The sequence below is a fragment of the Dictyostelium discoideum genome, assembly GCF_000004695.1.
Source record: "Dictyostelium discoideum AX4 chromosome 6 chromosome, whole genome shotgun sequence".
Lineage (NCBI taxonomy): Eukaryota > Evosea > Eumycetozoa > Dictyosteliales > Dictyosteliaceae > Dictyostelium > Dictyostelium discoideum.
Genome location: NC_007092.3, coordinates 1299401 through 1324729, shown reverse-complemented (window position 1 = coordinate 1324729; position 25329 = coordinate 1299401). Strand labels below are relative to the sequence as shown.

Genomic DNA, 25329 nt, shown 5'->3' with positions numbered 1-25329 from the left:
TAAATAAATAAATAAATAAATAAATAAATAAATAAATAAATAAATAAATAGATATTTTAAATGCACTTAAAAAAAAAAAAAACACAAAAGTAAAGATAGATAATAAAATTATTTTATTTTATTTTTTTTTGGAAAAAAATATATATATTTAATATTTTATAATATTAATAATATCATTTAAAATTGATTCAGCATTATTATTATCATCATCTTCTATACCATTAAAAATATTTCTTTCAATAATTAAATTATCATCACATACATTAAAAATAAAATCAATGTGTTTAATTTTTGGATATGCTTTTAAAAATAAAGTTCTTGCAGTTGGATTTGCTAATTTTCTCATTAATATTGAAAAGAATTTAGTTGATGATGATAATGGTACAGTTGCATCATCTACACCATGTAAAATATAAAATGATGGGAATGGAGTTGATAATTTTTCATCTCTTATTGATTTATCTTTAATCTTTTCTAATACTGCACTTGGTGAATATTCATCAAAATATTTTGGTCCTTTCATTGCTGGTCTCATTGGTGAAATATGTTCAACACCTCTTTTAGTTTCAAATAAAAAGTGATCTATTAAATTAATATAAATATAAAAATAAATTATTTATTAGAAAAATGAGTGAGAGAGTGAGAGTTGTATTTTTTTTTTTTTTTAAAACTTACCATTAATATGCAAAGGAGCTGATAATGGGAAAATACCAGATAATGGTACTCTTTTTTTATTTTTTTGTTCATTATCAATTGGTTTTGAATAATTGACAACAACATATTGTGAAATGATATGACCACCTGCTGAATGACCCATTAAATAGATTTTATTTTTATCACCACCATAATTTTCAATATTTTCATAACAAAATGATGTTGCAGTATCAATATCCTCTAACATATCATCAATATTACCTTTTGGTGTTAATCTATAATTTATTACCATTGTAACAATACCTCTTTCTGATAATTTTTTACCTAATAAAATATATTGTAATTTATGGCCACTAATTTATTTGAATTTGGATTTGGATTTGGATTTTTATTTTTATTTTTTTTTTTTTTTTTCAGAAAAGAGTGGGGGAAAAAATTTGTTTGTTAGTTTTTTTTTCAAATCTTGATTAATATTATTTTAAAATTAATGATATACATACAAACCCCAACTTCCACCATGCATAAATATAACTACAGGTAAATCTTTTTTATTATTTAAAAGGTAATTTGAAGATGAAGGTATGTAAATATCACAATGATTTCTATCATTTGGACCATATTTAATATCTTTTACGAGGTATCCTTTCTTGTGTGTGAAGAAATAATATAAAATTGATTTTATAGTTCTAAAGGTAACTTGAATTAAAAATATAACTTCTAATAAAATCATTTTTAAAATTACTAATTTCTTCCTCCATTTTGGTAAAACTGTCAATCTATACTTTTCACGATAGATTGGACTTAATTCATTAAAATCTTCAATCATTTTTTTTTCCTCTTGTTCTTTTTTTTTAATTCTTCTTGTTTTTCTTCTTTTCTACTTTTTTTTTTTTATTTATTTTTATAAAAATAAATTATAATGAAGTAAAGACAGTAACATAAATTAAAAAATAAAACTGTTTTTTTTTTTTTTTTGATTTTTTTTTTTTTTTTTTTTTTTTTTTAAAAATTTAATCAAAAAAATATTTTTATTTTTATTTTTTTTAACAGTGTTAAGTACATGTACTTGTGAAAAAATCCTTTATTATTTTTATTATTATTATTATTATTATTATTATTATTATTAGATAACTTATAATCTGACAATTTTTATAAATATATATTCTTACTAATTTTAATAAATTAATAATACAAAAACAATAATATAATATAATTGGATTATTAAGATTAAAAAAAAAAAAAAAAAAAAAAAAAAAACAAAAAAAAAAAAAAAAAAAAAAAAAAAAAAAAAGAATCTGTTTTAGAGGTTTATTGGTTTTTTAAATATTTTTTTTTTTTTTGAATTTTAATATTTTATTTTCTATTGGATTTTGGATTGTAATTTTCCACTTTTCATTACACTTTTTTTTTTTTTTTTTTTTTATTTTTTATGTCATTTATTTTTAATATGAATTTAATGTGTAAAAGTAGAGCACCCAAAAATACACAAAATATAAAAAAGATGGATGTATTCATTCTGCTTTTTAATTTTTTTTTATTTATTTTTTAATTAATTACAATAGTTCTTATAAAATTAAACCACTTTGTTGATCCTATTGTATTTTACAATATAACAATATTAAAATTTTTTTTTTTTTTTATCATTTTATAATTATTAAATATTTTAAAGCAAACTGCCAAGATTACTTGCAAAAAATAGATAATTATAATTTAAAAATTATAATTATCTAAATATGATACAAAAAAAAAAAAAAAAAAAAAAAAAAAAAAAAAAAAAAAAAATTGTTTATTTTAATATTGTTATATTGATTAATATTGTTATTATTATTACTATTTACTTAATTATTAAAATATTTATAGTGAAACCATTAAAATGATTAATAAATGACTGTTGATCTATTCTTTTTATATATATTTCATCCAAAATCTATTTCTGAGTGAAATTAAAAAAATTAAAATGATATTAAGAAAACGGAATCGAGCTATTTTTTTTCCATTTTCATCGATTAGTTCGGATGGTGTAGTCGGTTATCACGAATCCTTAACACGGATTAGGTCGTGGGTTCGATTCCCGCTCTGAATACAAACTAATATTTTTAAATCCGATATCGAATAAATCACAGGTTCGATTCTTAGCTTGATATGGGAAAAAAGAATTTCATCTTTTGACGGTTTTTCACTATACAATTGATTACTGGGGTTATAAATGGGTAAACTATAACCTTTCCAGAACCTTCGCATATAGGAATTTCATGGCATTAATAATTCATAAAGTATGGATTTGCAACCAACTGTATAGTGAACCATCAATAGGAGAAAAACTATCATTCTCAACCCTTCTCAACAAATGTATAAATTAGCCACTTTAGAATTTATTAAAAAAGCTAAAACCTTAAAATTACTCTCTCAAAAGACTCAAACAACTTCAAAGATCCAAACTTTTTCCTCAATCAAATTATTAATTTAAGAAACTTAACATGCAAAGTCTATTGCATTCCGAAATCAGTGCTCCCAAACCTAGTCTCTTTCGACCAATTTATTATAATAATTATTCTCACAATAGTAGTCATACCTTTTTTTAAAATAACCAAAACTCTATTTAGACAATCTAAATAGAAACTATTAAATTGAAGTTATAAAAAAAAAAAAAAAAAAAAAAAAAAAAAAAAAAAAAAAAAATTTTCTAAATAAAACTATTAATTATTGTTTTTTTTTCCCTTTAAAGGATAAACTTTAATTAATCAATATAAAAAAAAAAAAAAAAAAAAAAAAAAATTGATAACAGATGTAATGATTCTTGATTAATGCCAAAATGTTTCTGGAAAGGTTATAATTGACACATTTAAACTTTGAAAAAGGTACAAACTTGTTGGCAAAAGCTATTCTAGAATGTATAAAAATTGAAAAAAATTTAAAAATTTTAAAGATTCAAACGATTTCCTAAAAAATAATTAAATTAAGAAAATTAACTTATAAAGCCAATTTTATGGCAGAATAAATTCTTCCAAACATAGGAGTCACCTTTAACAAATTCTTCCAATCAATTACAATTTCATTATTTGAATTATTCTTAATTTAATGAATAAAATTAAAAAAAAAAAAATTAATTTTTATTTGGAAGATCTAAAAAAAGGTGTAACACCTTACAATAGAATATTGAAAAAAGCAAAAAATTTAAAATTAACTCTTATTTATTTTAATTTTAAATACTAACATATTTAAAACTGTTTTCTTCAAAAAAAAATAAAAATAAAAATAAAAATCATAAACTATTAACTCTTACTATTTTAATTTAATTTCCAAACACTAATTAAAATATTTAATACAAACAATTTTATATGATTTGGCTAATATACAAAAAATAAAAATAATAATAAATAAAAAAAAAAAAAAAAAAAAAAATGAATTTTTAAAATCAAAAAAAAAAAATAAAAAATTAAGTTGAGGGGATTATATTTATTATTTTTTTTTTTTTTATTGAATTAATTTTTGCTTTATTTATTGTTTTTTTTATTTGTTTTTTTTTTTTTTTTAAAAAAATTTAATTACTTTCATCATTATTTACAAAAAAGGTTGGATTATATAATACTATTGGAGTATAAAATTCTTCTTTAACGGCTTGGACAGCAGAGATTAAAAATTGATATCTTTCTTTTCTAGTTGTTTGAGGTGGTCCAACTATTCCTTTACTACTACCACTACCACTTGATTGTTGTTGTTGTTGTTTTAAATGATGATCATAAATTTTAAAGAATCTATTTAAAATTTCTTTTTGTTTTGAATATGGAATGAATAGACAATAACTGATTGGTTTAAGTTTTAATAGAATAGTTGGAATTTGAGAAAGATCAACCAAATCATTATAAGTGAATACCATGATTGGATAAAAGTTATTACTATTATTAATTTCATCAATTAAATTTGTGATATGGTGTGGTTTTGAAACTGATAAATCAAAGAATTCCAAATATTTATTTTTCTTCTTTACAATTGATGGTTTGGTACCTGTCTTTATCAAAGAGGAATGATAAGGATGATTTGAATGAACCACACGATTACCAACTGGTTTTAATGGTGTAGTATAAAGACTATATAAAATGGTTTTTAATGAATAATCTTTCTTTAAATTATCAATTGTTGATATTTGATTCTTTTCAGTTTGAGAATAACAACAACTAATAAATAATGGAGTTGATGCACAATGATTATTATTTTCATTACTATTAGTTACTGTACCAGTTGTTGTTGTTGTTGTTGGTGTTGGTGTAGTATTAGTGGTATCATCATTACTGCTAATACTATAATAACTACTCTTTAAAATATCAAATAATGATTTATAACGAACAATAAATTCTGGTAAAATTAATTCCCATGGAAAAATTTGTAAAGATTTTGAACAAATGAATAATAATGGTGATGCTGAAATATTAACCAATGAAATACTATCAATGTTTTGAAGTTTAGTTGAAGATGATGAGAATAAACCAAATGGTAATGCATTCTTTACTGTTGCTCCAATTTTTTTAGTGGTTGATGTTGATGATGATGATGATGTTGATGTTGACGATGCACTTGCAAGTAATGACTGTCTTAATTTTTCTTTTTCAGCAGGTAAAATTTCAAATAATGATGCAAAAGTAGTATGTTGAATTTCGCTAACTACTTTTTTACGTTCAGATTCTTCAACTGGATTTTTATCGGTAGAGGTTAAAGATAATAAAGAATTAAAAGAGGATAAAATCTCTGGAGTAAAAGTTATTGCTTGATCAGAGGTTTTTTGAACACCACTACCACCACCTTCACCAAATGATGATAAACTTTTTCTTTCTTCAGCGGAATTTACAAACAAATAAAGTTGTAATGGATTTTGTTCATTACATTCACGCATTTCTCTGTGGGAGAATATTTTACAAACTTGATAGGAGAGTTGATCAATTGAAATGTAAGCTTTCGAGTAAGCTGGATCCTCACTCTTTATCATTCTTTTAGCCATTGAAACCAATGAAATCTGTTGAGTTGTATAAACCTTTCTACTTGGACCAGATCCAACACTCATACTTCTACCGTGAATATCTGGATTCAATAAAGTTGGATTTGGTATGTATGGATGAGTGGATTGATGACCATGACTAATTGGATGAGGTGTATTTGTACTATTACTATCACTTCTATTGAATTCTCTCTCGGATTTATCAGATTTTTCAGAATCTGATTTATCTGATGAATTATCATTAATAAGCATATTTCTTCTATTTTGTGGCGGAGAATCTGGTGGAATCATTGGATTGGTTGAGTGAAGTGGTGGTGTCGCATGATGACGATCATGACCACTTGAATCTCTTTCACCACCACCACCACCTCCTCTACCATGATAATGATCATTATTATCATCATTTGTACTTGTACCAGTTGGTGGACCAATTGTAGTTGAAAGGAATGATAAGAATTCTGTGTGAAAGTTTTGAGTTTTTTCAACAAATTTAGGTGTGGTTTTATAAGAGTTTTGATTACTTCTACTGAATGAACCAAAGAATGATTTCTTCTTTGTTCCTGAATCAATACCACTACCACCACCTGTACCACCACCTGTACCACTACTACTTACACCACTTGAATTACTACTTGTACTACCAGTTGAACTATTAATACTATTGGTATTACTATCACCATTGGTTGTATTGGTTGATGAGGAATAAGCCCAATAAGGACGATTACAAAGATTTAATAAAATATTCTCTAAAGTGATTAATGGTGAAACCATAAATGTAACCTTTTCATTTGCATTTGATAATAAATAAACCTCAATGAACAATGTATTTGATGGTGGAGCCAATGGAGTTAACTCTTCATTACCACCGATTCTATTGAATTTCTTTCTACCTGAACTTGGTACATAATGAATAAAGTAATTATCAACTTGTAATGATATTACCAATCTTTGAAGTGATGCATTAATACGTGAAGTTGTTGAATTGAATGAAATCTCTTCATATTTTGATGCTTGATTTCTAACTGTACCACCACTACCAATACCAATGGTACCACTACTTGTATTTGAAAAGCCACTATGTGGAGGGCCACCACCACCTGAAGGGGTTCTACCTCTACCAACTGCTATACTACCACTATTTTCTAAACCACTCTTTGCTTGTGAACGGAATAAACTTGCTAAATTATTTGCACTAAATGCTGGTGTTATATTATTATTATTATTATTATTATTATTATTATTATTATTTAAAATTGGTGAATTTGTATTACTTATATTTGGAGAAGTTGAGGATGATGAAGAAATTGAAGATGGACTATTCATATTAGCATAATTATTTGAAGTAGCACCATTTGCATTTTGATTTGCCATATGAACTTTATAAGTTTGCATAACCTTTAAAATATGTTTAATAATAGTTTTATTTCTAGTTGATAATTCCTCTTGAGAGATTTTACCAATTGAATATTTTCTAATTTCATTTCTAATCGAATGAAAAGAACCCCAAATTTTTTCACCAACTTCATCACCAGTTAAAACACTTTTCTCTTCATCTTTAGTTTTTTCACCAAATGTTAAATTTGAAACACCACCAATAATATTGTTTGAATCTTTATCTTTACTACTTTTTGGTGAAGTTGGTATATTTGGTCTACCACCACCACCATTATTTTTATTATTATTATTATTTACAGAGAATGAAACTTCCATACGATTCTTTTTAAAACTTCTACCAATGGTTAAAGATTTATAAGCATATGGTACAAAGATTTTATCGATTTGAGGTGTTGATTCATATGCCATTGGTTTGGTTGAATTGATTGGACGTTGAGTTGCTTGTTGAATATCCAATTCTAAATTTAAATAACTATCGATCAACATAAGATTCTTATTGATTAACTCTTGATCGAAAGCGAATAAGAATCTAAGCATACGTTTACAAAGGTTAAATATTTTCTTTATAAATTGTAATGGTGCTGATTTAATGATTAATGATGGTCCATCAAAGAATAATGTATAATAGAGTTGTTTACACTCTACCCAATAACTAATTGAAAGATCACGATCTCCTTGTAAAAATTTTAATTCTGCCATATTCATATAATTTCTTAACAATACTAATATATTACAAGTATCAATATTAATATCCAATGCTAACATTGCTGGATTTTCAATTAATTCAAAACCAATATAAAATTCTTTTAATTGTTGTTGTTGTTGTTGCTGCTGTTGTTGTTGTTTTTGAATTGTTGGTGTTACTGAAATTGGTGTTGAATCACTTGATGAAGAAGTTTTTAATGAATCTTTTTTCATCTTTCTTTTCTTTAAATCTGATAATTGTTGCTCTTGTTCACTATCTTTTTGAATTAATTTTGAGGATGGGAAAAAAGGTAAACGTGCAACATCATCAAATGGATAATGTAGTAAAGCGACTGGACCAAATACACGATCTAAATAAGTTTCTGCTATACGTGATACAGTTTTTTGAATTTTTACATCATCACCAATCGATTTAAAGTAATGGTAGGCACGTTTATAACTTGCAACACATTCTTGAATTAAATCACCTGTACAATTATAAGTGGTTGTTGTGCAAACGTCAGCAATCTCTTTCAAATCATTATCGGTTGGTCTTAATGATGTTGGAAATGTAACGAGTGTTGCATTTGAAAAGGAAACTAATTTTTGGAAGATTTTACCACGAATATAAAAATATTGACCTCTTGCATTCAATGATGAAGATGGACATGACTCAATTGCACATTCAATACAAACCAATGCTTCACTAAATCGATTTGAATGATAATAATTTATACATTGTAATTCCCAATACTTTAAATTTCTTTCAATTTTTTGACCACCACTACCACCATGATGATGATATCTACCACCATTTAATGGTCCTGAACTTTTTAAAACTCTACCAAATCCACTACTATTATTTATATTATTATTATTATTATTATTATTATTATTATTATTATTATTATTATTATTATTATTATTATTATTGTTATTATTATTATTATTATTATTATTATTATTTATATTATTATTTATATTATTACTACTATTTATACTATTACTATTTATATTATTACTATTTATATTATTACTATTAACATTATTACTATTTACAAAATTATTATTATTATTATTATTATTACCACCATGATGATGAGGATGATGATGATTAAAATTATTTAAACCACTACTATAAGAAGAATTTGAAGAAGTGGAAGAATTTAAAGAAGGTGGACCACTTCCTCCTCCTCCAATAAAACCACTATCATCATTATCTAATTGATTTAATAGATTTGTACATTCATCGAACCATTCTTTTTTAGTGTAAGCTTTTGCTAATAAAAAGATTAAAGAATTTAATTTACCATGAGGTAATGGATGTCTTTTCATAAATTCCAATAATTCTAAACCCTTTTCAAAGTGATAACTCTCCAAGTAGAGTGATGCCATTTTAAGTTGAAATTGAAAAAAGATTGGATTATCGAAACGTGGTGTATCAGGAGTTCTATTAAGATTACCTGATGAGTCAAAACCACCATTACTACCACCAACACCTAACCCTAAACCTAAACCACTACCACCACTTCCACCTAATCCACCACCAACACCACTACTACCACCACCTAATCCTAAACCACCACTACCACCACCACTACCACTACCACCTGGAGATTGAGTTGGTCTTGATAGTATAAAGTAAATTACTTTAAGATGTTCTTCAGCTTGTTTATAACTACCTTTTTCCCAATACAATGTGCTAATGGTTTCACAGAGATAAATGATTTCATTTGTTTTACTTTGTGGATCGTCTTCTAGATAATTATTTAAAATTTGTTTATAATAATAAATTGCTGATGGAATATCATCATTCTCTCTTGCTAGAGCGGCAACTTTTCTCAAGAGTGTACCATACTCTTTCTTCTTCCTAATGTTGTAATTTAATAAAGCGTTATCAAATGAAACTATTGCATATTGGTACTTAAAGTTATCCAACAATACGCCAGCATAAGCGATTGAAGCATTTGCAGCCAACTCTGAAAGGACCAATGGTAAACCAATTGCAGGTTGTTTACATTTATCAATGATATAAAGACATTCGAAAAAGAATTTCTCAGCCAATACCAAATCATTGATATCGACAGCATTCAAACCCAATGCATAGGCAGTTTTAGCTTTCAAAAATGTTGGTGGTATCTCTGGATAAAGATCGGTCAACACCTTCATACGATAATTTGCATCCAATAACATTTCACACTCTTGACCAGTGTACATATATTCCACTTGATAAGAATCATCATTTACCAATCGTTTGGTTGTTAATGGTGAAATACCATTCAAATGAAAATGAATACCAATCAATGCTCTTGTCATTGCATTCTTTGTACCAATTTCTAAATATTCTTTATTTGGATTAATTGTTCTATAAATTTGATGTGTTGAATTTGATGGTGATATTGGGTGATGATGTGATGTTGATGATGATAAATTAATTTTTGATGGTGATGGTGATGGTGATGAATTATTATTATTATTATTATTACTATTATTATTACTATTTTGTTGTTGTTTTGACATTTTCAATTTAATATTACATTGTTGATAAACTCTTAAAAATGTATTTAGAGGATTAATCTTCTCTTCTTCCATAGAAGAGAATTCATTTGGTCTAACTCTAAATTCTGGTTCTTCGTCTAATTCATTTCGATTTTTTCGTCTATTTTTATTTAAATTATTTTTTGATGATGAATGATCGCTATTATCATCATCGTTATTATTAGTATTATTATTGTTATTATTGTTATTATATTCATTATCGTCGCTATTATCTTCATTATCTGAATTATTTTCATTTTCTTCATCGTCATCATTCTCATCATCATCTGTACTATTATAACTATCTTCACTATTTGAATTAATTTTATGATGTAAATGATGAGAATAACATTCTGCTACTATACAATCTACATGGGGTGCGTTATTTGTTGATAAATTTTTAAGTCCTTGATACATATGTTTAAAGGAAGCATCCTCTTCAGGTGTCCAAAGTTTTGAAGCCAAGTATAACATTTGAAAAGCGTAATGATAAGTTACATCTTTTTCCTCTTGTTCCTGTTGTAACTGTTTTGAAGTTGGTGTCATTGATGGTGGTAATGGTACATTACCCAATTGAACTCTACCACCACGATTCGATAGTGTCAATAGGGAAGAGGAGACACAATCACGTAAATCGGTGAAAAACTCCATAATCGTATCCCAACACAACACATCATGACCAAATATATGTAAAGTGTAACAAAACTCTAATGTTGCTCTTGCCCATATCTTTGGTTGACCCTTTAATTTAGTGGATTCCTGAGCGAAATCATTTCTTAACTCCTCAATGGATGAACGTTGTTGAACCACACGTAATGCACGATCTTCACCTTGTAAATGTTTAACGATAATACTTGATAACCATTGACTTAGCGCCTCTTCATGTAAGAATGGATGACCATCAATGGTTGCCAATGAATAAAGGTATGATGGTTTTGGGTATTTTACAATCTCAAAGTTTTGATTGGTAACTTGATCCAATAACTTATAATGTGGTGATAATCTATCTTTTCCAAAACTTGTTGCAACAGCTGGACTTTGTCCTGCCAATTGTAAAACTGGTCTTCTATCTTCCTCTTCATCTAAACCCAACTCTGCATCCCAATCTTCATCATCATCATCATCTTCCTGCTCTTTCTCTTTCTCTTGATCACCGTCATCATCATCATCATCTTGTAGTTGTAGTTTACCAGTCGATTGATCAATATCTTCTTTTCTACCAATATCACCAGAATCATCAGAATCAAAATCTAATACAGTTGTATTATCAGCATCTTGAAGTTGTTGTAATTGTAATTTCTTTATTTCATTCATTAATATTATACTTTCATTCTCTTGAATTCTATGATTATTTATTGTAGTGTTGTTGTTGTTATTATTATTATTATTATTATTGTTATTTGTTATATTAATACATTTTATTGAATAAATTGAACGTTTAATGAAACCAAGTGCTAAATCAATTTCATTTAATTGTTTTAAAGTTTTTGACATTTGATAACAACCAATTGCAATATAATTCCATTCTTTAATTTTCTTTTGATTGGATTCACTTAGACAATCCATTTTATGTTGATTATGATTCAAGGTTGGACAATGTTGAAATAATACAGATCTTAAGAGTTGTTCGAAATATTTAGTGGCTACAATTGGAGTTTCACTAGTTTGATAAGCTAAACCCAACTCTAACAATATTTTCAATTGAATCGATTGAAACAATATCTTATCCCTATTGGAGACTTCCAATGCTTTCTTTAGATACTCTGTGGCATTGAATATATTTGCCATGGTCTTTGACGAGATACCTAAATTAAAATATAAATCCAATTCATATGAATCATTATAACAATCTGTTATACCACCACCGCCATTATCAAATTCTAAATCCTCTTTATAATCTTGATAAATCTTATTTGCACTAGAAAATTGATTAAATGCTAATATATTTTGTTGTTGACCTTGATAAATCAACCCTAATTCATAATATCCTTTTGAAATATCTAATTTATCACCTTTTAATTCTTTAACTTCAATATTTGTTAATTGTATTTCAATTTTCTTTTTAAATTCAATTTCTTTTTTTTTTTTAAAAAAATAATAATAATAATAATAATAATAATAATAATAATAATAATAATAATAATAATAATAATAATAATAATAATAATAATAATAATAATAATAATAATAATAATAATAATAATAATAATAAGTTAGAAATAAAAAATAATAAAAAAAGTTTAAAAAAAATAAAAAAAAATAAAAATATTTATTTTCTTACCTGATAATAATTTTGGTAAATTATTTGCTAATGGTGTTGATGATGGGGTTGGGAATGAAGATTCAATATCAGAACCAACTATAATAAAGAAAAAAATAAAAAATAAAAAATAAAAAAAAGTTTGAGGTTAATAAAAAAAATTTTTTTTTTTTTTTTTTTTTTTTTTTTTTTTTTTTTTTTTATTTTATTTTATTTTATTACAAATAAAAAAATACATACAAGATATTAAAGATAATAATTCAGTAATTGTATGAGATATTTTATTTTCAGAATTATTTTGAATATTTGGATTACCTGAACGAGCTCTTGATAAGATATTTACAGCTGGAGTTAATATTGATTTATTTTCAGATTCTGAACTATCATTGAAAACAAAATCATCATCCCATTCGGTTTTTGTTGTTGGATCTGCTTTAATACCTAAAATTTTCATTTGTGGTTGTATTGGTGATCCTATACCACTTGTACTACTCTCTCCAAAATCTGCATCCCAATCATCTGCAACTGATTCTTTTCTATTTTGCAATATACCTTTTGATGGTGACTCTAATTCATTATCCCAATCATCATCATCATCTTCTTCTGTAAATTTTTGTATTGGTTTTAGTGCTGCTACTGCTGCTGTTGCTGTTGCTTTAGTAGTGGTTGTAGTAGTGGTGGTTGTTGGTTTCACAGCTGCAATAGTTGGTGATTTATTTGGTGGTGTAGTTGCTGTTGCTGTTGCTGTTGCTGTTGTTGGTTTTAATGATGGATTTAATGTTAATTTGTTATTATTATTATTATTATTACTATTATTAGTTGCAGTACTATTATTATTATTATTATTGTTGTTATTAGTTGTAGTACTATTATTAGTGACCCCCTCCATTAAATCTAATTTGGATTTCTTTTTTGAAAGATTTCCAATAGTTAATTTTCTTTGTAGGGAAGAAGTCATGTTAGTTTGTTGTGATGAACTAGAATCGCTAAAATCAGCGTCCCAATCTTCATCGTCACTCATTTTGGTTTTTTTGTTTTTTTATATTTTACTGAATTACTGTTATTTTTTAATTTTTTAATTTTACTATTATTTTATTATTTTTTTTTTATTAATTGTTAATTATTTAATTATTTAATTTTTTTTTTTTTTTTTTTTTTTTTTTTTTTTTAATTAATTAATTGTTAAGGGTAAAAAAAAAAAAATAAAAAAAAACTATTTATGCTGTATGTTTGTGTGTGTAAAATGAGGACAAAAGAAAAAAAAAAAAAAAAATTTGTGTGCGAAATTGAAATAAAAAAAATAAAAAAAAAAAATTGAAAAAATTGTTAAAAAAAAGATTTTTAAATTGAAAAAAAAAAAAAAAAAAAAAAAAGAAAAAAAAAAATGGTTCCGATAGTAATATTTATTTTTAAATTAATAAGGTTTCAATGATAATATTATTAAATTTAAATTTTATAATTTTAATATTACTTACCCTAAAAAAGACTATTTTTTTTTTAATTTTTTTTAAAAAAGTATTTTTATTATTATTTTTATTATTATTTTTTTTTTTGGAAAAAAAAAAAAAAAAAAAAAAAAAAATGGGTTTTTAAATTTCAAAAAAAAAAAAAAAAAAAAATAAAAATAAAATAAAAAAGAAAAAAAAAAAAAAAAATAAAACCGATATAAAAATTTTAAAAATTTTGGGAAATCCAGTGATTGATTAAAAAAAAAAATTAACTTTTTTTTTTATTTATAAAAACCCAGGATGGTTCATTGTTTTTTTTTTTTTTTTATTTAACTTTAATAAAAATTTCGAAAAAAAAAAAAAAAGACATGAAAAGGGAATAAAAAAAATAAAGAAAAAAAAAAAAAGAAAAAGAAAAACAAATTGCAAATAGAAAAAAAAAAAAAAAAAAAAAAATAATACAAACAAAATAAATTACAGTAATATAGGATTTCTAAAAATAGTAAAAAAAAAAAAAAAAAAAAAAAATTTTAATACTAAGGGACAAGGATAAAAAATAGGAAAAAAAAAAAAATATAAAATAAAAAAATTAAAGGGACAAGGGTAAAAAAATATAAAATAAAAAAATAAAAGTAAAATAAGATTTCTAAAAATAGTAAAAAAAAAAAAAAATAAAAAAAAAAAAAATTTAAAATAAAAAATTTAAAAAAAAAAAAATGAATTGTTTTATTTTTTTAAAAAAAAAAAGAAATTTAATTTAAACTAAAAAAGTAATAGATCTTACAAAAAAAAAAAAAAAAAAAAAAGTTTTGAAAAGAGGATGTGATTTGGTTTTTTGTTTTTACACTTTTTTTTTTTTCCTATAAATTTGATTTTATTTTACATTTTAAAAATTCCTTTCAATTCTCATAAACAAATAGAACTATTATTATTATTATTATTATTATTATTAATATTATTATATATATATATATATATAAATATTTTTTTTTTTTTTATTAAAATGGAAAATGAAAGAACATCACATATAATAAAGGGTGAAAAAACCATCTATAAACCATATACAAAATGCACTTTTAAAGGTTTCTCAAGAAATTTTCCACCAGAATTAAGAAGTGTTATACCTCCAGATGAATATGATTCAATAATTAAAAATATAAATTTAAACTGTATAAGATCAAAGAAAACATCTACATTAAGAGTAAGTGTATAATTTATAAATAAATATATTAATTATTATTTTTTAAAAAATAAATAATTAATATTTTCACTTTTTTTTTTATTTTTTTTTAATTTTTAAAAAAAAGGTAATTTCAGTATCAGGTGATATCTTAAGTATGATAGTTATTGGAATTCCAATTTCTGTTGGATGTTATGTAGTAGATAAAATAATCTATCAAAGATTTTATAAGAAAATTACAAAAAGAATTAAAACAATTCTATTCCAATTAAATTCAAGTGAACCTTACTTAAGTAAAGGAATCGAATTTTCTTTAAATAAATCTCCATATTCTAGATTAGGTGTTGAATATTCTGTAAGTATTATTATTTTAAAGCTTTTTTTTTTTTTTTTTTTTTTTTTTTTTTTTTTTTTTTTTTTTTTCCTAAATTTAAACTTATTTTAAAAAACAAAAAAAATTAAAAACCTTTTTTTTTTTATAAATAAATGTTTTTTTTTTAAAATCCCCAAAAACTTGGGCTTATGCCCAATTTATGAATTTTTTAACCACCCCTTTCGGGTTAAATAAAAATTCTTTAACCACTTATTTTTAAAATTATTTATGGTAAGGCGGTTCCTTAAAAAAAACCGCCAAACCCTTTATTGAAAAACAAGTTGATTTAAAAAATTTTCCCATTGGAAAAAAATTTTTTGGTTTTTAAATTTTTTAATTAAAAAAAAAAAAATAAAAAAAAAAAATAAAAAAAAAAGTTAAATATAGTTTATGATTAATTAATATAATTATCCTTTTATTATTATTATTATTATTATTATTATTATTATTATTATTATTATTATTATTATTATTATTATTATTATTATTATTATTATTATTATTATTATTATTATTATTATTGTTATTATTATTATTATTATTTTGGTTGGTTATCTTTATCGCGTTTTATTTACAAAAATTGAATAGGGTTTTTTTTTTTTTTTTTTTTTTATTCCTCCTCTTCGGATGAAAAAGAATGATCTTCATTGCTATTTTCATTGTTATAATCATATTCATCATCATTTTTATTATCTGTAATATTGTTGTTATATTCTTCATCGCTACTATCAGAATAACTTGGATCATATATAGTGACATTTTTATCCTTTTTACTTTTAACACCTTCTTTTAATTGTGAATAACTTGATTTCTGTTTAGATACTAATGGATTATTCTCTTTTAATCCATTTAAAGTAAGAGGTATAGTATTTGGAAATATTAATTTTAACTATAAAATTTATTTATAAAAAAAAAAATTAAAAAATCATAATTAATAAAAAAAAAAAAAAAAAAAAAAAAAATGTTTGTAATTTAAATAATTGTTGAGTTGTTAATGATTCATTATTATTATTATTATTATTATTATTATTATTATTATTATTATTATTATTATTATTATTATTATTATTATTATTATTATTATTATTATTATTATTATTATTATTATTATTATTATTATTATTATTATTATTATTATTATTATTATTATTATTATTATTATTATTATTATTATTATTATAATCATACATAATAATGATTATCTTGAAACTCTAATGAAAATCTAATTTCTTGTGATAAAAATTCAACATTAATATTATTAATAGCATCTTTAATAATTTGAACCTTTTTTAAAAAATAAATATTAAATTAATAATAAATTTGTGTAAATTAAATTGAAATAAAAAAAATTGATTTAATATTTATAATTACATTTGAAATTGGTTTTTTTTCAATATAAAATACAAATAAAAATGAATTTAGAAAAAAGATTCCACCAAATGAAAACAGTATAGTTTGAGAAATGAATAATGATAAGGAAGGGTCATATTGATTATCATTTAATAATATACCTGATACACCTCCAAATGCAACACATGCCATTGCTAAAAAAAGTAATATAATACTACAAATCAATGGTTTAACATTATAAACACTATAAAATCCATTTAATTTTGAAACTACTTCTAAATACTTTTTTTTTAATTTTTTTTTTTTAATTTTTTTATTACTTGTGTATTAGTTAAAACTATAGTTTTAAAGGAAAAAAAAAAAAATAACAAAAAAAAATAAAATAAAATACCTTTTCTTCACTTAAAATTCCAAATAAATGAGAAGGATAAGATTTTGAAAAATTTGTGATTACCTCTCCCTGGTGTTTCACTCTTATCATTATTGATTTCTTCATTATTTCTAAAAATTAAATAATTAATTTTTTTTTTTTTTTTCAATTATTCAATTATTATTATTTTATATTATTTTTTAAACAAAGACATTTAATCAAAATGAAAAAAAAGATATTTTTTTTTTTTACAATAAGATGTCATTTTCCTCATGTTTTATTTTTTTTTTATTTTATTTTATTTTATTTTATTTTTATTTTATTTTATTTTTTTTTTTTTTTACAATTTTTTTTTTTTTACACTTCTATAACATGATCATGTCGTTGTTTTTAAAAAAAAAAAATAAAAAAAAAAATAAAAAAAAATAAAAAATAAAAAAAAAAAAAAAATCGAACATATCCGAAAGCTAACGAACCAAGCTCGCTATTTTTTTTTTCATTGTTTTTTTTTTTTTTTTTAAAGAAAAAAAATAATTAGCCAACTGTTTGACACATATAATTAATTTACGATCTTCAATTGATTTAATTATGTTTTTTTTTTTTGACTATAAAATTAATTATTTAAAAAAAAAAAAAAAACAATAATGAAACTACACAAAATATCGATCGATTGAGTTTTTTATTAATAAAAAATTAAAAAAAAAAAAAAACAATTCCTTGTGGCAGATATTTTGCAAAAACCAAAATTTTTTTTTTTTTTTTTTTATAATTTTTTTTTTTTTTTTTTTTTTTTTTTTTTTTTTTTTTAAAACCCATTTTTAGGTGTGATTATAATATTTTATTTTTAAATATTTCCATACTGTTGTAATATTTTTTTTTTTTTTTTTTTTTACGTTCACATATATAAAAAATAAAAAAATAAAAAAATAAATCTATTTTTATAACTATATCTAAATATAGATATAGAGATATATAAAAATGTCCGACGATAATAATAGTAATAATATGAGCAATAATAATAATAATAATAATAATAATAATAATAATAATAATAATAATAATAATAATAATAATAATAATAATAATAATAATAGTAATAATAATAATAGTAATAATAATAATGAAAATAATAATAATAAATCTTTTCAAATTCAACCAATATTAATTCAAATATCAGAGATATTACAACAATCTATAGAGTTAAAATTATGTTCATCTGTTAATACTCATAATGTATTTTGGGATACATTACTATATAATTTAGAGTTAAATGGAGATGCAATTTCAATGATAATCTCATTATTATTAACAAAATATATATTACTATTAAACAATGAAAATAATCAATATTCCTTATTACAAGCTTTATTTACAAAATTAACAAATGCATCTGTTGAAGAATTTAATGATTTATTAAATGGAAATAATAGTAATAATAATAGTAATAATAATAATAATAATAATAATAATAATAATAATAATAATAATAATAATAATAATAATAATAATAATAATAATAATAATAATAATAATAATAATAATAATAATAATAATAATAATAATAATAATAATAATAATAATAACAATAGCAATGGCAATAATATTAATACAAGTAATGGAAATGAAGATGATGTTGAACAACAAACTGAATCAACTGAACAAGATTTTACATCAACATCACAAAATTCAACACCAAGTATTTCAAGATTAGCATCAAAATTATCTCAAACTGATTTAGATTCATTTAATTTATCAATTAGTGAAACTAATCTTACAGGTGTAAATTATAGTTCAGTTTCTCCACAACAATCAAGTCCACCATTAATATCAACATCTTCAACAGGAAGTTTATCAAATGATTATATTAATATAAACAATAATAATAATAGTAATAGTAATATAAATATAAATACCAGTGGTACCAATGATAGTGATTCAACTACTACTTTTAGTATTAATGGAATAAATATGTCATCAGAAGAAATTAAAGAATCTGAAACAATTAGACTTTCAATTTTATCAACTATTGGATATTTATCATTATTTCATAAATTTAATCCACAATTTCCAACATTAAAAGTAATAATACATAAGCTTGGTGAGATTCAATTAGAAAAATCAAGATTTGAATATTCTTTACATAATGAAGTACTTCGTATCCTTCAAACAAATAATCAAGATAATAATGATTTCTTATTCTTTTTAATTGATCAATGTTCTGATCAAAATTCTTCAAATTTAGATAATTTAAAATGTAAAAAAAAAAAAAAAAAAAAAAATTTATTTTATTTTATTAATTTATTTAATTTATTTAATTTATTAACATATATATTTTATTTTTAAAATTAAATACTAGTAAATAATAATATTAATAAAATTAATAGTTGGTATAATCCAAGTATTAGAAAAATATTAAGAGAAGAATCAGTTAGTAAATCTAAAGCAGTTTTCGAACATTTATTATTATTTTTAAAACATCCATTATTAAGTGAAAAGAGAGTTTTATTTTTATTACAAATGTTAAAACATTATTTATTGGTCATACCTGTTTTATCAAGTTTAACAATTCAATCAGCGTTATCAATTGTTAAAACTTATTACCTTTGGCCAAAACCATACGGTTGCTTTGCTAAAGAGATATTGGAGATATTATCATTGGAGTTGAAATCACCAGGATCTTACTTTAGGAATATTCTAGCCCGCGAATTCCCATCGATAATGTCATCACCAAATAGTATAGGATCTGCAAGTTTAACCAACACTTTATTCACAAATAAAAATAGACCAACAATTCATTTCTTAGTTGATAAATACAATAGTGAAGCATTATTAATTCAAGAGTTATTTGAAGCAAACTATAATACCTATACACCATCAATCACTCAATTACAATCAAATAACATTGAAAATATTTATAAAAGAATTTTAGGTATTGATAATTCTCAATTAGGTATTGAATTTTTAGAACCAATCGATGTTTCAACAATTCATTTCAAAATTTTAGATGTTATGAATAAAACAATGTATTTAGAAGAAAATGAATCAAAATCAATTAGAATTAAAGAATTAATTTCAATTAGAGATGAAATTATTAAATTTTGTAATTTATCAACAAATTCAAATTCAAATTTAAATTCAACAACCACAACAGCCACAACAACAAATATTTTAAAACATGTTCCAAAAAATATTGAATTACCAAATTTAAATTATCAATTTATTTCAATGCTTACATTAAGTGTTAGACATAAAAGACCTGATCAATTCGGTACACCATTTTATATACCAATTAATAGAAAATCGACAACATCATTAATTGATTTACTTTCAAATTATCAAGATCAAGATTTTCATAATCAAGTTAAATTTGCAATCATTGGTAATGATACATCAGTTCAACATATATTAGCAAGCTATTTATTTTTAAAATATCAACAACCTGAACTTTTCCATTCATTGGATATCATGTTTTATATTATTCCAACTGGTACCTCAAATTGTAAAATAGCTGAATTAATCTCTTCTTTCGATCCATGGTATACAAATCAAGTTAGACAATGCCTTGTTTCACTCTATAGTATAATTCCATCATTTCCACCAATTTCAAAATTATCAAAAATTGAAAGACAATCATTCATTGAATCAATTTCACAAATTAAAGATTTAAGAAATTCAATTGCATTAAAAGAAAATGAATTAGAACAACAACAACAACAACAACCACAGCAACCACAACAACAAAATTCAGATGTTGCAAGTATAATATTAAATGAACAACAACAGCAACAACAACAACAACAATCAAATTTAAATAATAGTAATAATGAAATTAAAAATGATATTAATTCTTCAACGACAGCAGCAACAACAACAACAACAACAACAACAACAACAACAACAACAACAATTCATAAAGATAATCCAGTTGAAACACCATCACATACAATTCAAACTGAAATTGAATATTTATTTAGAGAAGCATCATTTAGTTTAGAGATACCAGTATTGAAATGTGAAGGTTGGGGAATAGATGATAATAATTATTTTACAATTCCATTTTTAATGAAAGCTGAAATGAATACTTCAACTTTTTTAGCAGGTTTTAGTGATTTAATCTCATCGGATCCAACTCAAATTAATAAATTAATGGGAAAATATTCACCAATGAATGTAAATATCAAAATTTTACAATGTAATCAAATGGGTGTTCCATTACAATGGATTAACATTGATAATAAAACTTTTTATGATATTGAAATTAATAATATTATGCCAAAATCAATTTCACATCCAACTATTCAATCGACTTCTTCACCATCAACATCATCTTCAAATAATAATAATTCAACAACAACAGCAACTAATAATAATGGTAATAATGGTAATAATAATAATGGTAATGGTAATAATAATAATAATAATAATAATAATAATAATAATAATAATAATAATAATAATAATAATAATAATGGTCCAGCAACAATATCTTCATCATTAAAAAAATCAATTATTCAATCAAAACCAAAGATGCAATTGGTACTTATTGAAGCTGAACAAAAAAAGAAAAAAGTTAAATCATCTGAAGATACTTTTAAATTTACAATTAATGCAATTGAAATGGAATCAATTGATAAAAAGAAATCATTTGATATCTTATTGGATGGTCAATTACATGGTCCTTTTAATAAAATTAAAATCTCATTTTGTAGTTCAAATATTTCAAATATTATAAATAATGCAGCAAAAAATAGTAGTAGTAGTAATTCTTCAAATTATTCAATTGGTTTTAATGATTTACAAGATAATGATTTCATAACTTTTCCAATTATGTCATTTTTACCATTAGTTTAAAAATAGAAAGAAAAAAAAAAAAAAAAAAAAATGAAAAATAAGAAGATAAAAATAAAAAAAATAAAAAAATAAAAAAATAAAAAATAAAAAAATAAAAATAAAAAATAAAAAATAAAAAATAAAAAAAAAAACATAAAATTTTTTGAAAAAAAAAAAAAAACAGTAATATGTTGCCAAAACAGAAAGACAATGCCAAAATAAAAAAAAAAAAAAAAAACGACTATTCCATGTTCTATAGAATGGGTGTGTTTTAAAAAATAGTAAGTCACAAAAAAAAAAAGAAGTGTTTTTTTTTATTTTTGTTTGATTTGAGATAACATTAATGTAATTTGACCAAAAATTTTGAGTTTTCAATTAATTTTCTAAATTGATTTTTTTTTTTTTATTTTTTTTTATTTTTTTAATTTTTTTTAATTTTTTTTTTTTTTTTAAATTAAAAAATTTATGAAAATATTGAAAAAATTTTATCTATAGCTTTATATTAAAAAGGTAATAATCTTATAGAACAATGATTTTATTCCATGTAGTCACGGCATTTTAAAATTTTAATTTTTTTCTGTTTTTTTATTAAAAAAAAAAACTATTTAAACGTTTTTTTTTTTTTTATTTTTTTTTTTTTTTTAATTTATTATTTTTTCAAATAAATTATATATCTAATAAATCATTTTTATATTTTTTTTTTAAAAAAAAAAAAAAAAAAAAAAAAAAAAAAAAAAAAAGATAATTTAAAAATGTTTAAAAGTATTATGTATGCTTTGGCAGTTGCCCCAGCAGTAACATCAAGTTCAGATAAATTACCAAATGGTGTAGTTTCAGCATCACAACTTGGAAGTGAAAAAGAAAAAAGAAAATTAAAAAATGTTACAAAGATTGTTATTGTTGGTGGTGGTGCAGGTGGTCTTTCAGTGGCCTCTCAATTAGAACATAAATTCAAAAACAAAGGTGATATCGTTATCGTTGAACCAAGTGAAAAACATTACTATCAACCATTATGGACTTTAGTTGGTGGTGGTATCTTTTCAAGAAAAGACTCTGAAAAAGATGAAAAAGATTTCATTCCAAAAGGTGCAACTTGGGTTAAAGATTCTGTAACTGTTTTTAAACCAGAAGTAAGTAAAAAAAAAAAAAAAAAAAAAAAAAAAAAAAAAAAAAAATATAATTATTAATATGTTTATTTTATTTTTTTTTTAGGAAAATATTGTTTTAACAAAAGATGGTAAAGAAATTGATTATGATTATTTAGTTGTATCAACTGGTTTAGAATTATATTGGGATAGAGTTAAAGGATTAAAAGAGAATTTAGGAAAGAATGGTGTAACATCAAATTATTCATATGATTCATGTGAAAAGACATTTGAATTTATTAAATCATTGAAACCAGGTAATGTTGCAATCTTTACAGTACCAACCACTGGTGTTAAATGTGGTGGCGCACCACAAAAGATCCTTTGGTTATGTGACGACTATTTAAGAAAACATGGTATTCGTGATAAGGTTAGATTAGATTTCAACAGTGCCGGTGCCTCAATGTTCCCAGTGAAGAAATACTCTGAGGTTTTGGATAAAATGGCTAAAGAAAGAGGTGTAAATCAAAATTTTGCACACAATTTAGTAGAGATCAAAGGTGATAGTAAAGAAGCAGTTTTTGAAACTCCACAAGGCAATAAAACCGTTAAATACGATATGATTCATGTTGTGCCACCAATGGGTCCACACTCTGTCATTAAGAATTCCCCACTTGCTGATCCAGCCACCGGTTTCGTCAATGTCGACAAAGGAACCCTTCAACATGTAAAATATGATAATGTCTTCTCTTTGGGTGACACTTCAAATTTACCAACTTCAAAGACTGCCGCTGCTATCACCTCTCAAGCTCCAATATTGGTTGGTAATTTAATCAATCATAAATTAGGTTTACCTTTGAACCATAAATATGATGGTTATACCTCTTGTCCAATCACTACCTCTTATAGTAAAATCATTTTGGCTGAATTCAAATATGGCTTTGAAGTTGACGAATCCCTTCCATTCGATCAATCAAAAGAATCTTACTTCCCAATGTTCTTAAAAAAGTACGTTTTCCCAACCGCTTATTGGGAAGGTATGTTAAAAGGTCGTTGGTTCGGTAAAAATACTCTCTTCAATCCAATTAAAACCCCAGAAATTAATTAAATAATATTAATAATAATAATAGCTTATATTTTTTTTTTTTAAAAAAAAAAAAATAATTTTAAATAAAATAAGAAACATATTTATTAAAAAAAATTCAATATCTGTATTTTATTATTTTCTTAATTATTATAATTAAAGGATAATTGAATTAAATTGGTTTTTTATGTCTAAATAGAAATAGTTTTTTTTTTTTTTGTCGGATTCGACGAGCTTGGATTTTTTGGGATAAAACTTCGATCTAATTGAAAAGGGAGGTTATTTAAGTGGTATAATTTTTCAATAAAACTTCAATTTCATTAAAAAAAAGGAAAATTAATTGGGATATTGTTTTCAAACATTAAATGGGGATTTGTTGAGAAGGATTATTTTGATCAAAAAAAGATCAATAACATCAAAATGGGAGATTAGTTAAGTGGTATAATGCTACCTTTGGGTGGTAGCGTCCTGAGTTCGATTCTCGGATCTCCCCATACGTTTTATAAGAAATTTTAATATATCGCATGTTCGATTCCCATTGAATGTTTAATAGTATATTAAAAGTTTAATAGTCGAAAACCGCACCGCGATCAAGAGGATACAAGATACACGTGAAAAATCCTATTAAATCGGCGATTTGGTAAGTTAGATCTGTAGATCGTGATCCTTTAACAGATGAATCACTATCATACAGCTCCCTTCTAAAGAAATGGCACAAATTGGCCACTCTAGAATACATCAAAAAAGCAAAAGATCTGAAAAACTTATCAGCAAAAGACCATAATAATTTCAAAGATCCTAAGATCCTTCTCACCTCAACGATCAAGCTAAGAAAAACAACAGCTAATTACTATTGTATTCCAGAATCATCTCTCCCAAATATTATATCTTTTGATCAATTCATATGATTAAAATAACCCTTCAGCTTAAATGATAAGCCTTTAAATAAATATTAAATAAAACTCGTATTAACACAGATGGACATATATCAATCTTGTTAATCTAATATTAAAAAAAAAAAAAAAAAAATACACGTGAAAAGTAATTCATCCTTTTCTATCCTTAATCTCGGTCAATTTTAACCAATC

General features: G+C 23.0%; 7 protein-coding genes and 2 non-coding genes across 9 annotated transcripts; 6 read left to right on the top strand and 3 right to left on the bottom strand.

Moving 5' to 3' along the window:
• Positions 1-148: 148 nt before the first annotated feature.
• On the bottom strand, positions 149-1480 carry DDB_G0292226 (hypothetical protein; the record flags this gene model as incomplete). The annotated part of the gene is made up of 3 exons (XM_629730.1): positions 149-582; positions 676-1007; positions 1155-1480. The coding sequence occupies 3 exons, from the start codon at positions 1478-1480 to the stop codon at positions 149-151; spliced, it is 1092 nt and encodes a 363-aa protein (XP_629732.1).
• A 1183-nt stretch (positions 1481-2663) lies between these two features.
• tRNA-Val-AAC-21 lies at positions 2664-2737 on the top strand. The gene has a single exon. It is a non-coding gene; the product is annotated as a tRNA-Val (tRNA).
• Positions 2738-3001: 264 nt separating this feature from the next.
• On the top strand, positions 3002-3121 carry DDB_G0292228 (hypothetical protein; the record flags this gene model as incomplete). Its single annotated transcript, XM_629729.1, has 1 exon — positions 3002-3121. The coding sequence occupies one exon, from the start codon at positions 3002-3004 to the stop codon at positions 3119-3121; it is 120 nt and encodes a 39-aa protein (XP_629731.1).
• A 1074-nt stretch (positions 3122-4195) lies between these two features.
• DDB_G0292230 (hypothetical protein) lies at positions 4196-13542 on the bottom strand (the record flags this gene model as incomplete). The annotated part of the gene is made up of 3 exons (XM_629728.1): positions 4196-12336; positions 12543-12620; positions 12762-13542. 3 exons carry the CDS (start codon positions 13540-13542, stop codon positions 4196-4198), a joined length of 9000 nt encoding a protein of 2999 aa, XP_629730.1.
• A 1430-nt stretch (positions 13543-14972) lies between these two features.
• On the top strand, positions 14973-15920 carry DDB_G0292254 (hypothetical protein; the record flags this gene model as incomplete). Its single annotated transcript, XM_629727.1, has 3 exons — positions 14973-15170; positions 15277-15504; positions 15900-15920. The coding sequence occupies 3 exons, from the start codon at positions 14973-14975 to the stop codon at positions 15918-15920; spliced, it is 447 nt and encodes a 148-aa protein (XP_629729.1).
• Positions 15921-16132: 212 nt separating this feature from the next.
• DDB_G0292258 (hypothetical protein) lies at positions 16133-17353 on the bottom strand (the record flags this gene model as incomplete). Its single annotated transcript, XM_629726.1, has 5 exons — positions 16133-16411; positions 16711-16806; positions 16894-17154; positions 17193-17209; positions 17242-17353. 5 exons carry the CDS (start codon positions 17351-17353, stop codon positions 16133-16135), a joined length of 765 nt encoding a protein of 254 aa, XP_629728.1.
• An 867-nt stretch (positions 17354-18220) lies between these two features.
• Positions 18221-22093, top strand: DDB_G0292252 (hypothetical protein; the record flags this gene model as incomplete). Its single annotated transcript, XM_629725.1, has 2 exons — positions 18221-19496; positions 19599-22093. The coding sequence occupies 2 exons, from the start codon at positions 18221-18223 to the stop codon at positions 22091-22093; spliced, it is 3771 nt and encodes a 1256-aa protein (XP_629727.1).
• A 731-nt stretch (positions 22094-22824) lies between these two features.
• On the top strand, positions 22825-24265 carry sqrdl (hypothetical protein; the record flags this gene model as incomplete). Its single annotated transcript, XM_629724.1, has 2 exons — positions 22825-23202; positions 23285-24265. 2 exons carry the CDS (start codon positions 22825-22827, stop codon positions 24263-24265), a joined length of 1359 nt encoding a protein of 452 aa, XP_629726.1.
• A 398-nt stretch (positions 24266-24663) lies between these two features.
• Positions 24664-24734, top strand: tRNA-Pro-UGG-15. The gene has a single exon. It is a non-coding gene; the product is annotated as a tRNA-Pro (tRNA).
• Positions 24735-25329: the final 595 nt, after the last annotated feature.